Here is a 14,673-nt window from a genome sequence, read left to right as displayed (position 1 = left end):
CACTAGCCAGTAGAGATGAGCGAACTTATGAAAAGTTCGGTTCGGCTGGTTCGCCGAATTTCATGAAAAAGTTTGATTCGGACCGAACTAGTTCTGACCGAACCTGTAATTCAAGAAAGCCCCTAAAAACCGTGTATAACACTGTTTAAAAGCCCTAGAAGCCCTGTATAACACTCTTAGGTCACCCATGAGTGTATCCAAGTACTTTTGAGCTGTCTTTAAGGCAAAGATAGTGTCAAAGTTACACCAACATGTATGGCTATAGGAAAACGGATGGGACACGGTGATAACTAACAGAAACCACTGCACTTGTGCATGTTATATGCTTAATGCATTGTTAAAAAAGATACAAAAATTAACCATTTTTGGCGGCAGATGCCTGCCAGGGTTCATACAAATAAGGTGGTAAAAGAAGAAGCAATGGCTTTTGACAAGCCCTCAAAAAATTTACCCTTTATGGTGGCAGATGCCTGCCGGGGTTCATCCATACATGGATGTAAAAGCAACAAGCAATGGCTTTTCACAAGCCCTCCAAAAATGTACTCTTTTTATTGGCAGATGCCTGCCGGGGTTCATCCATACATGGATGTAAAAGCAACAAGCAATGGCTTTTCACAAACCCTCCAAAAATGTACTCTTTTTATTGGCAGATGCCTGCCCGGGGTTCATCCATACATGGATGTAAAAGCAACAAGCAATGGCTTTTCACAAGCCCTCCAAAAATTTACTCTTTTTATTGGCAGATGCCTGCCGGGGTTCATCCATACATGGATGTAAAAGCAACAAGCAATGGCTTTTCACAAGCCCTCCAAAAATTTACTCTTTTTATTGGCAGATGCCTGCCGGGGTTCATCCATACATGGATGTAAAAGCAACAAGCAATGGCTTTTCACAAGCCCTCCAAAAATGTACTCTTTTTATTGGCAGATGCCTGCCGGGGTTCATCCATACATGGATGTAAAAGCAACAAGCAATGGCTTTTGACAAGCCCTCCAAAAATTTACTCTTTTTATTGGCAGATGCCTGCCGGGGTTCATCCATACATGGATGTAAAAGCAACAAGCAATGGCTTTTCACAAGCCCTCCAAAAATGTACCCTTTTTATTGGCAGATGCCTGCCAGGGTTCTTCCATACATGGATGTAAAAGCAACAAGCAATGGCTTTTCACAAGCCCTACAAAAATTTACTCTTTTTATTGGCAGATGCCTGCCGGGGTTCATCCATACATGGATGTAAAAGCAACAAGCAATGACTTTTCACAAGCCCTCCAAAAATGTACCCTTTTTATTGGCAGATGCCTGCCGGGGTTCATCCATACATGGATGTAAAAGCAACAAGCAATGGCTTTTCACAAGCCGTCCAAAAATGTACCCTTTTTATTGGCAGATGCCTGCCGGGGTTCATCCATACATGGATGTAAAAGCAACAAGCAATGGCTTTTGACAAGCCCTCCAAAAATTTACCCTTTTTATTGGCAGATGCCTGCCGGGGTTCATCCATACATGGATGTAAAAGCAACAAGCAATGGCTTTTCACAAGCCCTCCAAAAATTTACTCTTTTTATTGGCAGATGCCTGCCGGGGTTCATCCATACATGGATGTAAAAGCAACAAGCAATGGATTTCACAAGCCCTCCAAAAATTGGAGGTGTATTGGTGGTAGTAGAGGTAGCCAACGGACAGCACGGGTGGTGCTAGTAGTAGTAGTAGCAGCACATTAAAAGACACTGGACAGTCACAGGACAAAGCCCTGTGGTGGAGCAGGCCTCAGGCCTGCTTGTAGCAGACGGCAGTGGAGGTGTATTGGTGGTACTAGAGGTAGCTAACGGACAGCAAGGGTGGTGGTAGTAGTAGTAGTAGCAGCACATTAAAACAGACTGGACAGTCACAGGACAAAGCCCTGTGGTGGGGCAGGCCTCAGGCCTGCTTGTAGCAGACAGCAGTGGAGGTGTATTGGTGGTAGTAGAGGTAGCCAACTAACAGCAAGGGTGGTGGTAGTAGTAGTAGCAGCACATTAAAAGAGACTGGACAGTCACAGGACAAAGCCCTGTGGTGGGGCAGGCCTGCTTGTAGCAGACGGCAGTGGAGGTGTATTGCTGGTAGTAGAGGTAGCCAACGGACAGCAAGGGTGGTGGTAGTAGTAGCAGCACATTAAAAGACACTGGAGAGTCACAGAACAAAGCCCTGTGGTGGGGCAGGCCTGCTTGTAGCAGACGGCACAGGGGGTGGATTGGTGGTAGAAGTAGTAGCAGCACCAACAGCGGCACATTAAAAAAAGAGTGGACAGGACAGAATCCCGTAGTAGCAGGCGGCAGCAACAGGCGGCAGCAGCAGCAGCAGCAATGTCAGATCACCGTGCGGTACAAATGACAACTTATCTCTATTCTGTGACTCAATACGATTATGGTGATACCAAATTTATATACTTTTTTTTTTATATTTTACTACTTTTATTGATAATAAACGTTTAGTTAAAATAAAAATGTTTTGTGTCGCCACATTCTAAGAGTCATAACTTTTTATTTTTTGACTGATTGAGCAGTGTGAGGGATTAATTTTTGCGGGTTGAGCTATAGTTTTTATTGGTAGCAGTTTTCGGTACGTAGAAATTTTTGCTCACTTTTTATGAAAAAATTTTTGGAGCTAGGTTGACCAAGAAACAGCGATTTTGGCGTTTTACATTTTCAATTTTTTACAGTATTCACCTTGCACATTAAATAACGCTATATTGTAATAGTTCAGACTTTTACGCATGCAGCAATACCAATTTTGTTTACTTTTTTATTTTTTACATTACTTTAGGGGGAAAATGGGAAAAGTTTTTTTTTAACTATTTGTTTTTAATTTTTTTCACTACTAAAAACTTTTTTTTCACTGTTTTTACACACTTTATTAGCCTCCCTAGGGGATTTGAACCAGCGAACATACTAACGTATTCCAGTATATTGTAATTTTTACAGGCTTAAGTTAAGTGAAGGCAGCTCTGGGTGCCATCATTAGGCCCATGAGCTGCCATTACAATCATTGTCACCCCCTGATCTAACTGGGGGGGTGATGAACTGTCAGAGGGGGCCGCCCCCCTTTTTTCAATGCCTCAGATGCTCGCGATTGACTCCAGCATTTGAGGGGTTAGACAGCTAGGAACAGCACGATCACTGCTCCCGACTGTTAGTCCCGGGTGTCCACTGTAAAACACAGCCGACACACGCAGCATATGGAGCGCACTCCAAACATCACCACTCGCACCCGGATGTAATAGCACGTCACGGTGCACAAAGGGGTTAATGTTCTCTTTTACACAAAAGTAATAATTGCAAGAAATTGGATGGCTGGTAAATCCCCAATTGTTATGGATTGGTTGAAGTTGGTTAAGACAATTAAAGAATATGAGAAAATAAGAGCAGACAAGAAAAATTATATAAAAAAGTGGGAGGAAATATTGGGGATATGGAATTGATTGGTGTTTTATAGGAAGGTATAATTATTATTTTATCATAAAAAGGTAATAATTTTATGGTACTTAATGATCTTTGGGGTGGGAGGGGGATGGGATTGGGGAGATATATGTTGTCTGATGTAAATTGTGCAGATAAATTGTTGAGCATTATGATATTTATAATCACTGGATATTGAAATGTGTGATTTGATGTGATGTTGATTTGATGTGTGTTAGAATGTAAGGTAAGGTTGAGGTCATCAGTGATGTCATAATTCACCTTCTCTATAAAAGCTGCAGATCAGTCACATTCCGTTGAGCCGCTATAGACCAATAGTTTCTTGCTTTTTGGTACGTCGCTCTCACTTGACTTTTTCTTGAGTCCTGTGACTTCTAGAAATCTTGCTTTATCCAGAAGCTTCAGATCCACGATTCAGAGGTAAGAGGAGAACATGTAGAATGTTTCTTGTGAAGTAATGCAGCGAGTTCCATGTGCTGCCACTGTAAGAATGTTTCTCTTTCACCCTCTTACTGGGTTAGATTCTAAGGTCAGGCGCAATAAATGAAATACAAGATTGAGTGTATGAAAATGTATATTGTATAAAGAGTGAAATGACTGTTAGTTATTCTGAGACTTCTATGGAGATTTGTACATAGCGACAGCCATAAACAAGGAACTTTACAGAGACACTTTTTCCTTATCATCAACAATTACATGACAGGTTATAGTTACCATCCATGGTCTCCCCACACTCCAGGAAGTCTCCTTTCCAGTATGTCCCTCCTCAAGTGGCCTCCCAAGTGGCTGCCCTCATGTCATGCTTGGGTCTTTTATGCCCCCTTGTCTGCCCCTCTTAGAGACAAATAGTGTGACCTTCCTGATAAAAATAACTCCCCCCCTCATGTAACATGCAGATATAGAATACTGGTGCCACTTATCAACCACCTTTAGCATTTATGACATCCTGAGTTTGTCCATGGGTAAGACTGGGTTCACACTACTGGTTAGCACCTGTAAGAGATACCTGTGAACCTCGGGGTCATTTATTGTGAGAATCAGGGTAAACAATAGGAATCTTGCAAACTGATGAGACACATTTCATTAAGAAACGCAACTATACCCATGATCCTCCATCTTTGATTTACCCAAATAAAATACCCCATATAATATTACATATAACCTTATATGTGGCTTTCATTTTCTGACACCTTTAAATTCTTACACCACCAGAGGGCGCAGTGTAGAGGAGTGCCGCTGTCTCCTCTGGCTGCACTGTCCTGTCTCTGCCTTGGGAGGGCGCTCTTAATGCAGTTATCACATGTTTATTGGGGAGGGGGCTGATAATTGAGGACAGAGAAGTCTAGAATCTATTTTCTTTTTGGAAGATGATTTAGAAACAAGTAACCACACGATGATTTCTCGCCTCAGCAGATTTGTGGATATGAAGATCATGAATAGAAAACATCAGACATTCTGTGTGGACACAAATCAAGAGCTCAGAAATGCTTTGGACACCTGGGATTTGGTGGAAGAAGACGTCTTAGGAGCCTGTGTCCCTTATTTCATCCAGGAGAAGGTGGCTGAAGATCTCTTCACTTATACGGATGTGTTTCAGAAAGCCATTCTGAGTAGCCTGTTACCATCTCAATACAACGCCGCCATGTGCCGCTTCTTCATCAGAGTCATTCAGTACAGAAGAGACGCGGCACACTACCTGAAGGAATATATAATCAATGTGCTATGTGAGCACTTGAAGGTGGAGTACATGAAGGGACAATACTATTCCTACGCCATGACTAAGAAGGTTATTGTCTGGCTGAGCATCCTCCATCTTGAAGCGGTGGTCGGGGAACTGAGATACAACATCGTTTATGAGGATTTCAATGCTGCCATTGTCGACACTTTGACAGAAGTGACATCTCTGTGTGCTACAGTCATCATGCCACACATCTTGGACATGCTGCCAGTGCTGGGCCAAGTGGTCAAAAATGCTCCTGACCAACTATCTAAGGAGACGTTGTGCTATGCTATAAGACGTTTATGCGGCAGCATCCAAGAATATATTGTGAAGGGTGGCAGCTGCAAAGTGCAACTTATGAAGGCCATAAGCAACATGAAGGCCAACATTTCCACCTGGTTGCCTGATGTCCATGCTGAGCTTCAAGACTCCACCAACGTTGCCCTGGAATTCTTTACTGTACCCGAATCATCGGAAAACCAGCCGACCGAGCCAGGCAATGACGAGTTACAGACCCTTCCTCACGCCGAGCTCCTAGAAAAGTACAGGGAGCAATTTGCTGCGGAGAATAAGGAACTGGAAGATACAAAGAAGCAGCGTATTGGGATGAACATGCTTGTGACATCTCTGGTATCTGGCAGGAAAATAACAAAAGATTTCCTTCAGTTTCTGCTCAATGCCCTGAAGAATGCGGACCCAAAGGCCAAAATGACAGCAGCTATGTTCTTCAATGAGGCTTTGAAGCATCCAAGACTTATAAAGCAGAAATACCAAGAGTGCGCAATCCAACATCTGCTGAAGATCATAGAAGAGGACGATAACATCTTGTGCAGCATCGCCATGAAGGCACTGGGGAATGCCACCACCGGAGCTACAAGACTGGTGGAGAGCTACAAGAATAAGATCATTGCCCACATGGAGTTTAGACTATCAAAAACCAGCAGCATCAAGATCATCATGGCGGCACTGAGGGCGCTGTCCTCCATTATCAGACGCCTGAAGCTTTCTGTCCTCTGTAGACAATTCATTAAAATATCCCGGGAGCATATGGACTATCCGGATGGAGAAGTCCAGATTGCGGCCATAAACCTGTTAAGGGATCTGACAGAGAGCTGCCGCCTTCTGCTATTTGGATATTTTACAGACAAAGTCAGGAGCTGTATACCAACTTTACTCCTGAAATTACATAGTGACAACCAGGAGATAGTAGCAGCCAGTACTTCATCTCTGCAGAGCTGCCTCTCCTACATCAAAGGAGCCAACATTCGGGGATTTTTCCGGACGGAAATCTCTCCAAACATCAATGACCTGAAATCCATCTACAGCTGTCTGGCTCATAACCACCCAAAATTGATGAAGACCATGCTCCTCCAGATCCCAAGCTATCTGGTCAACTCAGAGGACAAGGAGGCTGTAGTCAGACATGTTGAATTTCTTAAAGATGCCATCAACCATGATGTCATGTAAGACCTGGACTTATATAGTCTCAGCCTAGCTCTGGCCACACTGCACTGCGAAGGCTTCTCATGTAATATCAGAAAAGCCAATGAAAGGGCCGTCTCCATTCTGGCCACCAAGTGGTTTTACATCGGCAGTGCCAACAAATAAAATGCATTTATCAGGGATGAACCGCTGAGGACAGAGACATCAAGGTTGTAGATCACTTCCCCATGTACTATCCAATGGTTGTGAACATCAATATCAGCTGTCAAGACTTGAACATCAATATTAACATCTAGGGGGCAGAGCTAGCAGTCTGACTTGCGAACGAGCCTCAGGCCTACATCGAGGAGTGTGAACAAGGTGCAGACTCACCGGCCGGTGGAGTCCAGCGATGCCAGTTATCCGTCAACATTAGATGATGGAGACCAAGGACTTAGCTGGCGAGACAGACTATACAGTCAGTGTATGGGCAGCATGGTGGTGCAGTTTGGGGAATATGCCCGTCATCAGATCATAGAGACGGTGTATAATAACAACTCCACATATAATATACAGATGTAATGACACGTCAAAAAATAAAAGTCTACTCTGTTTTATATTGAAATTAATGGGTGTGCAGCCTGCAAGTGACTGAAGCTAATAAAAAGTATAGAGCACTCATTGTTTTTTATTGTAGACTAGATACTTGAATTTTTTACACTGAGATTCATATCGTAAAAGGTTTTTAAGCGGGTCACAAATGGTACAAAAGGTACACAAGAATAGAGGCCGAGCTGCAGTTCTGCTGAACGGCCGCTATGCAGTGGTCGGAACCATCTGCTTCCGGCAGTGTTGTCCAGTGCCCGGAGGCAGCTGGACTGGCAGATCGGTGCGGGGTCTCGTGTAGTAACGATTGTTTTCCCCATACATTACTGATGATTGCTCCTTGTGACACGCTGTATCGTCGATTGGCGCTGGTTTTAATGGTCAGTATCGGGACATCTAAAAGGACCTTTATTTCCTCAGACACCAACATAATTAGGCATTGGAACCAACCCTTCCACCTTAGCGGGTAAAGATTAACCATCTAAAAGGTTCACTATATACACATAAGGGCTAAAGGTGAAAACACAGAGGTGCTCACCATATATCCAGCGTATAACTGTGTCCTCCAAATCTTAGGAGTGCATGGAGCAGGAGTTGTTCTAGATTCCTGTTTATATCCCAGACACGTTCATACCATTTTAGACAATGAATCGACATATCGCAAACTTGTGGCGAAACCAAGCACCACATGTAAAGAACCTTTAAAAAATCTGCTAGAAGAAGGAATTGAATTAGAAGTATTAGCCAAGAAACAGGCTGAATACTTACTGATAGAATTCCCTATTGTTCCCATATTCCATGGGATGCCAAAAATCCATAACTTTTCATGGTCTTGAAACTTGGGTTATCTGTGACATAGTTGGCTAGTACTCCTGCAAACAGTCCTGCCATCAGGGTAGTACCGCTGGTACTACTGTCAGGGGCCTGGCCACAAAAGTAAAATAAAGGGGGCAGCTGCCGCTCATCAAGGTTATGATCAGCGGTAATTGGTTTGTAGAAAGGAATGGGACCCATGCAGGGGCCAGAAGCAGCGGCCAGCTCTGCAACTTGGTGAGTGACTCTGTTTTAAAGCAGCAGATTCAGTTTAATTATTTTTTTATGTTGCCCCTTCTCTCCCACCTTCCCACCGGTCTCTCTCCCCTTCCCACCGGCCTCACTCCCCTTTCCACCGGTCTCTCTCCCCTTCCCCTCCCCAGACCCCGGTCAAGCGTCATATCCACTCTGGCCCAACTCCCGCCTCGGCCACCTTCCGTTCTCTTAGCCTACTCCTCCGCCCGCTCACAGAGTCCCTGGCACTTTGCGTCCTGCTCCCATCCCACGACTTTCCGTTGCCACCTCTCCAAATCCCCTAATAATGGGGGACCCAGATGTATTTCCTCAAATGGATTCCACTGACTGTATGAAGCCCAGAAATTTCTGATGGCGGGCCTGCCTGCATACCACATATTCCGGCAATCAAGGCAATGGAATTCCATTTGCGGAAATACACCAGGTATTCCAAATATCTACAAGAATTTATTTTAATGTGAGTGGAGTATCTGCGCTCACATAATTACTTCTGCCTTGATAGTGTTATTTTATTGCAGATAGAAGACGCCCTGATGGGGTCAAAATTCTCCCTCTCCATGGACAATTTGTTTATGACATGGTGGGAGAACAACATTTTTTCAGCCAATAATCCCTTTTACGAGTGGATTGTGTGGGATGGACGATACATCGATGACTTTTTTTTTGTTTAGGGGTCGTGATGTGGCGTCTGTACCACCATTTATGGAATACAATAAAACCAATATATTTAATTTACAATGTTACAGGCTCGGCATCCATGGATTCTGTTACCTTCTTTGAGATTATGTTACAGGGGAATTGTAATACAGAAAAGGAATAATTTTGTGAACCCTCTTCGGGCACACAAAATTGTTGCTAATTAACATCCCCCATATGTCTACTTTAGTTTGGCATTGTTTTTTGAACATCCTTTTATTTTTCTATGACATCACAAGGCTTAGAACTTTAGCAGCAATTTCTCACATTTTCAAGAAAATTTCAAAAGGCCATTTTTACAGGGACCAGTTCAGTTGTGAAGTGGCTTTGAGGGCCTTATATATTAGAAACCCCCAAAAAGTCATTTTAAAAACTTCACCCCTCAAAGTATTCAAAACAGCATTTAGAAAATGTCTTAACTAGAGATGAGCGAACCGGGACAACCGAACCCGGTTTCGGTCCGAACTTCCGGAAAAGTTCGGTTCGCAGCGAATCCGAACTTCACCGGGTTCGGCCGAACCCGTTTTGACCGAACCCGGTCAAAAATATTATACAAATCGGCAGCCACTTGTCTCTATCAATCACTGATAGAGAAAAGAGGCTGCTGATTAAAAATAAAATAAAAAGCATTTCATACGTACCTGGTCGTTGTCTTGCGGACGAGTCTCTATTCTTCCTCCAGTCCGACCTTCTTTTCTGACGCGGCAGCCTGTGATTGGCTGCAGAGGCCTCTGCAGCCTGTGATTGGCTGCAGAGGTCTCTGCAGCCCGTGATTGGCTGCAGAGGCCTCTGCAGCCCGTGATTGGCTGCAGCGCTCACATGGGCTGCATCGTCATCAAGGAATGTCGGGCCGGATGTCGCGAGGGACGCGTCACCAAGGCAACGGCCAGGAGACCGGACTGGAGGAAGCAGGGAGTTCCCGGTAAGTGTGAACGTCTTTTTTTTTTTTTACAGGTACTCTATATTGTGATCGGTAGTCACTGTCCAGGGTGCTGAAACAGTTACTGCCGATCAGTTAACTCTTTCAGCACCCTGAAGAGTGACTATTTACTGACGTCGCCTAGCAACGCTGCCGTAATGACGGGTGCACACATGTAGCCACCCGTCATTACGGGGCCTCATGCACACGACCGTAAAAACACCCGTTATTAAGGGTCGTAATTACGACCCGAAATAGCGGGCCCATAGACTTCTGTTAGCCACGGGTACCTTCCCGTTTTCTCACGGGAAGGTGCCCGTGCCGTTAAAAAGATAGAACATGTTCTATTTTTTTATTTTACGGGTCGTGCTCGTAATTACGACTCGTAATTACGAGCACGGCCGGCCGCTTTTACGAGCCGTGCTGTCATTATAAGGGTATGTTCACACGACAGCGTCTGTTACGGCTGAAATTACGGGGATGTTTCCGCCTGAAAACATCCCCGTAATTTCAGCCGTTATGGCATATGCAGGCGCTTGAACGCCGCGTCCATTACGGACGTAATAGGCGCTGCTATTCATTGGAGTCAATGAATAACGGCTCCAATTACGGCCAAAGAAGTGACAGGTCACTTCTTTGACGCGGGCGTCTATTTACGCGCCGTCATTTGACAGCGGCGCGTAAATTACGCCTCGTGTGAACAGACAAACGTCTGCCCATTGCTTTCAATGGGCAGATGTTTGTCAGCGCTATCGAGGCGCTATTTTTGGACGTAATTCGGGGCAAAAACGCCCGAATTACGTCCGTAATTAGTGAGTGTGAACATACCCTGTGTTCACACGCACTAATTACGGAAGTAATTCGGGATTTTTTGCCCCGAATTATGCCCGAAAATAGCGCCTCGATAGCGCTGACAAACATTTGCCCATTGAAAGCAATGGGCAGACGTTTGGCTGTTCACACGAGGCGTATATTTACGCGCCGCTGTCAAATGACGGCGCGTAAATAGACGCCCGCGTCAAAGAAGTGACCTGTCACTTCTTTGGCCGTAATTGGAGCCGTTATTCATTGACTCCAATGAATAGCAGCGCCAATTACGTCCGTAATGGACGCCGCGTTCAAGCGCCTGCACTTGCCGTTTCGGCTGAAATTACGGGGATGTTTTCAGACGGAAACATCCCCGTAATTTCAGCCGTTACGGACGCTGTCGTGTGAACATACCCTAAATTTTATAGCAGCACGGCCCGTAAAATAGAAAAATAGAACATGTTCTATTTTTTTAACGGCACGGGCACCTTCCCGTGAGAAAACGGGAAGGTACCCATGGGTAACAGAAGTCTATGAGCCCGTTATTGCGAGTCGTAATTACGACCCAAAATAACAGGTGTTTTTACGGTCGTGTGCATAATGGGAGCACGGCTTGGAAAAACGACCGGCTGCCTGTGGCCGGCCGTGCTCCTCTCCTGAAATACTCTGTGCTGCCTTAAACTCTGTGGACAGGTCAGGATCCTGTTTCTTTTAAATGCTGCTAGGGAACCCGCTCGATCCACTATATAAGGCTGCGCTACAGTGCAGCATTTAAAAGAAACAGGATCCTGACCTGTCCACAGAGTTTAAGGCAGCACAGAGTATTTCAGGAGATGAGCGTGCAGATTCAGTGCTGCTGTGAACTCTGCTCTTACCATTACGTAGCTCTCAGTCTGTTACCTCTCCTCCACTCCTGTCCTCAATAACACCTTCACATGATTGGCAAGTCACCACCCCGCACAAGATCCGCACGCTCATCTCCTGAAATACTCTGTGCAGCTGTGAACTCTACTCTTACCATTACGTGGTGACTTGCCAATCATGTGAAGGTGTTCTTGAGGACAGGAGTGGAGGAGAGGTAACAGACTGAGAGCTACGTAATGGTAAGAGCAGAGTTCACAGCAGCACTGAATCTGCACGCTCATCTCCTGAAATACTCTGTGCTGCCTTAAACTCTATGGACAGGTCAGGATCCTGTTTCTTTTAAATGCTGCACTATAGCGCAGCCTTATATAGTGGATCGAGCGGGTTCCCAAGCAGCATTTAAAAGAAACAGTGTGTGTGTTTGGGTATGTGTCTTTGTCTGTTTTTGTTTTTATATGTGTGTTTGTGTTTATGTGTGTTTGTGTATATATGGGTGTGTTTGTGTATATATATGGGTGTATGTGTATATGTTTGTGTGTAGATGTTTGTGTGTGTGTGTTTTTGTATATGTGTGTGTTTGTGTATATGTGTGTATATGTGTGTATATGGGTGTGTTTATGTGTGTGTTTGTGTATATATGTGTGTGTTTGTGTATATATATGGGTGTATTTGTATATATGTTTGTGTGTAGATGTTTGTGTGTGTGTGTGTTTATATATATGTGTGTGTTTGTGTATATGGGTGTGTGTATATGTGTATGTTTGTGTATGGTTGTTTGTGTGTGCGTGCGTGTATATATGTGTGTAGGTGAGTAGAAGTATTGTTATTGTTCACATTGATAACTGTTTTTTTATGTTGTTGCAGATTTTGATGTACCGATTGGACTACATCTTCGATTCGTTGGACTACTGCGTAGATCTACGTTTTTTTAAAATTTTAATAAAATGGTTAACGAGGGTTTTGTTGGGGATTTCTTATTTCAATAAAAAAGAATTGTCTTTGTGTTTTTTTTTAAACTTTATTAGTGCCTAGATAATGGCAGTTGGCTGATTGACAGCGTCCATTATTAAGGCGGTACTTAGTGTTAGCCGGTGCAGAGGCTAGCACTAACCACCCATTATTACCCCGGTACCCACCACCACCAGGGGTGCCGGGAAGAGCTTGGTACGATCCAGTACCCGACCATCTGTTGTGATGGTCGGGTACTGGGGCGGCCGTAGGCTGGTATTATGAGGCTGGGAAGGGCCAAAAACAGTGGACCTTCCCACCCTTGTAATGCTAGGCTGCTGCTGCTGTGTTGTATCGGGCTGGTTATAAAAATGGGGGGGACCCCACGTCGTTTTTTTTTGGGAATTTAACAAATTTAACAATAGACGTTGGGTCCCCCACATTTTTAATAACCAGCCATATACAAGGCCGCAGCAGTCTGGCATTACATGGGTGGGAAGGGCCACTGGTTTTGTCCATTCCCAGGCTAATAACACTGTGTTGTATGTGGCTGGTTATGATAAATTGGGTGGAACCCCATGTCTTTTTTAAAAAAATAAATAAATAAATAAATAATAAAAAAAAAATGACGTGGGGTCCCCCCCACTTTTATAACCAGCCAGATACAACACAGCAGCAGCAGCCTAGCATTACAAGGGTGGGAAGGTCCACTGTTTTTGGCCCTTCCCAGCCTCATAATACCAGCCTGCGGCCGCCCCAGAGCCCGACCATCACAACAGATGGTCGGGTACTGGATCGTACCTGGCTCTTCCCGGCACCCCTGGTGGTGGTGGGTACCGGGGTAATAATGGTGGTTAGTGTTAGCCTCTGCACCGGCTAACACTAAGCCTCGCCTTAGTAATGGATGTTGTCACTCAGACAGCGGCCATTACTAAAGTGGTAGTAATAAAATTTGAAAAGAAAAAGACAATACTATTCCTACGCCATGACTAAGAAGGTTATTGTCTGGCTGAGCATCCTCCATCTTGAAGCGGTGGTCGGGGAACTGAGATACAACATCGTTTATGAGGATTTCAATGCTGCCATTGTCGACACTTTGACAGAAGTGACATCTCTGTGTGCTACAGTCATCATGCCACACATCTTGGACATGCTGCCAGTGCTGGGCCAAGTGGTCAAAAATGCTCCTGACCAACTATCTAAGGAGACGTTGTGCTATGCTATAAGACGTTTATGCGGCAGCATCCAAGAATATATTGTGAAGGGTGGCAGCTGCAAAGTGCAACTTATGAAGGCCATAAGCAACATGAAGGCCAACATTTCCACCTGGTTGCCTGATGTCCATGCTGAGCTTCAAGACTCCACCAACGTTGCCCTGGAATTCTTTACTGTACCCGAATCATCGGAAAACCAGCCGACCGAGCCAGGCAATGACGAGTTACAGACCCTTCCTCACGCCGAGCTCCTAGAAAAGTACAGGGAGCAATTTGCTGCGGAGAATAAGGAACTGGAAGATACAAAGAAGCAGCGTATTGGGATGAACATGCTTGTGACATCTCTGGTATCTGGCAGGAAAATAACAAAAGATTTCCTTCAGTTTCTGCTCAATGCCCTGAAGAATGCGGACCCAAAGGCCAAAATGACAGCAGCTATGTTCTTCAATGAGGCTTTGAAGCATCCAAGACTTATAAAGCAGAAATACCAAGAGTGCGCAATCCAACATCTGCTGAAGATCATAGAAGAGGACGATAACATCTTGTGCAGCATCGCCATGAAGGCACTGGGGAATGCCACCACCGGAGCTACAAGACTGGTGGAGAGCTACAAGAATAAGATCATTGCCCACATGGAGTTTAGACTATCAAAAACCAGCAGCATCAAGATCATCATGGCGGCACTGAGGGCGCTGTCCTCCATTATCAGACGCCTGAAGCTTTCTGTCCTCTGTAGACAATTCATTAAAATATCCCGGGAGCATATGGACTATCCGGATGGAGAAGTCCAGATTGCGGCCATAAACCTGTTAAGGGATCTGACAGAGAGCTGCCGCCTTCTGCTATTTGGATATTTTACAGACAAAGTCAGGAGCTGTATACCAACTTTACTCCTGAAATTACATAGTGACAACCAGGAGATAGTAGCAGCCAGTACTTCATCTCTGCAGAGCT

At 44.7% G+C, this 14,673-nt stretch overlaps 1 protein-coding gene across 1 annotated transcript; it reads left to right on the top strand.

The window, feature by feature from the left end:
* The first annotated feature begins 3,771 nt into the window (after positions 1-3,771).
* On the top strand, positions 3,772-7,250 carry LOC142728932 (uncharacterized). The gene is made up of 2 exons (XM_075849171.1): positions 3,772-3,875; positions 4,869-7,250. Exon 2 carries the CDS (start codon positions 4,879-4,881, stop codon positions 6,640-6,642), a length of 1,764 nt encoding a protein of 587 aa, XP_075705286.1. The 5' UTR covers positions 3,772-3,875; positions 4,869-4,878; the 3' UTR covers positions 6,643-7,250.
* The last annotated feature ends 7,423 nt before the right edge of the window (positions 7,251-14,673 follow it).

This window comes from Rhinoderma darwinii, unplaced genomic scaffold, assembly GCF_050947455.1.
Source record: "Rhinoderma darwinii isolate aRhiDar2 unplaced genomic scaffold, aRhiDar2.hap1 Scaffold_70, whole genome shotgun sequence".
NCBI classification, from domain to species: Eukaryota; Metazoa; Chordata; class Amphibia; order Anura; family Rhinodermatidae; genus Rhinoderma; species Rhinoderma darwinii.
This window is presented reverse-complemented; position numbering and strand designations above follow the sequence as displayed.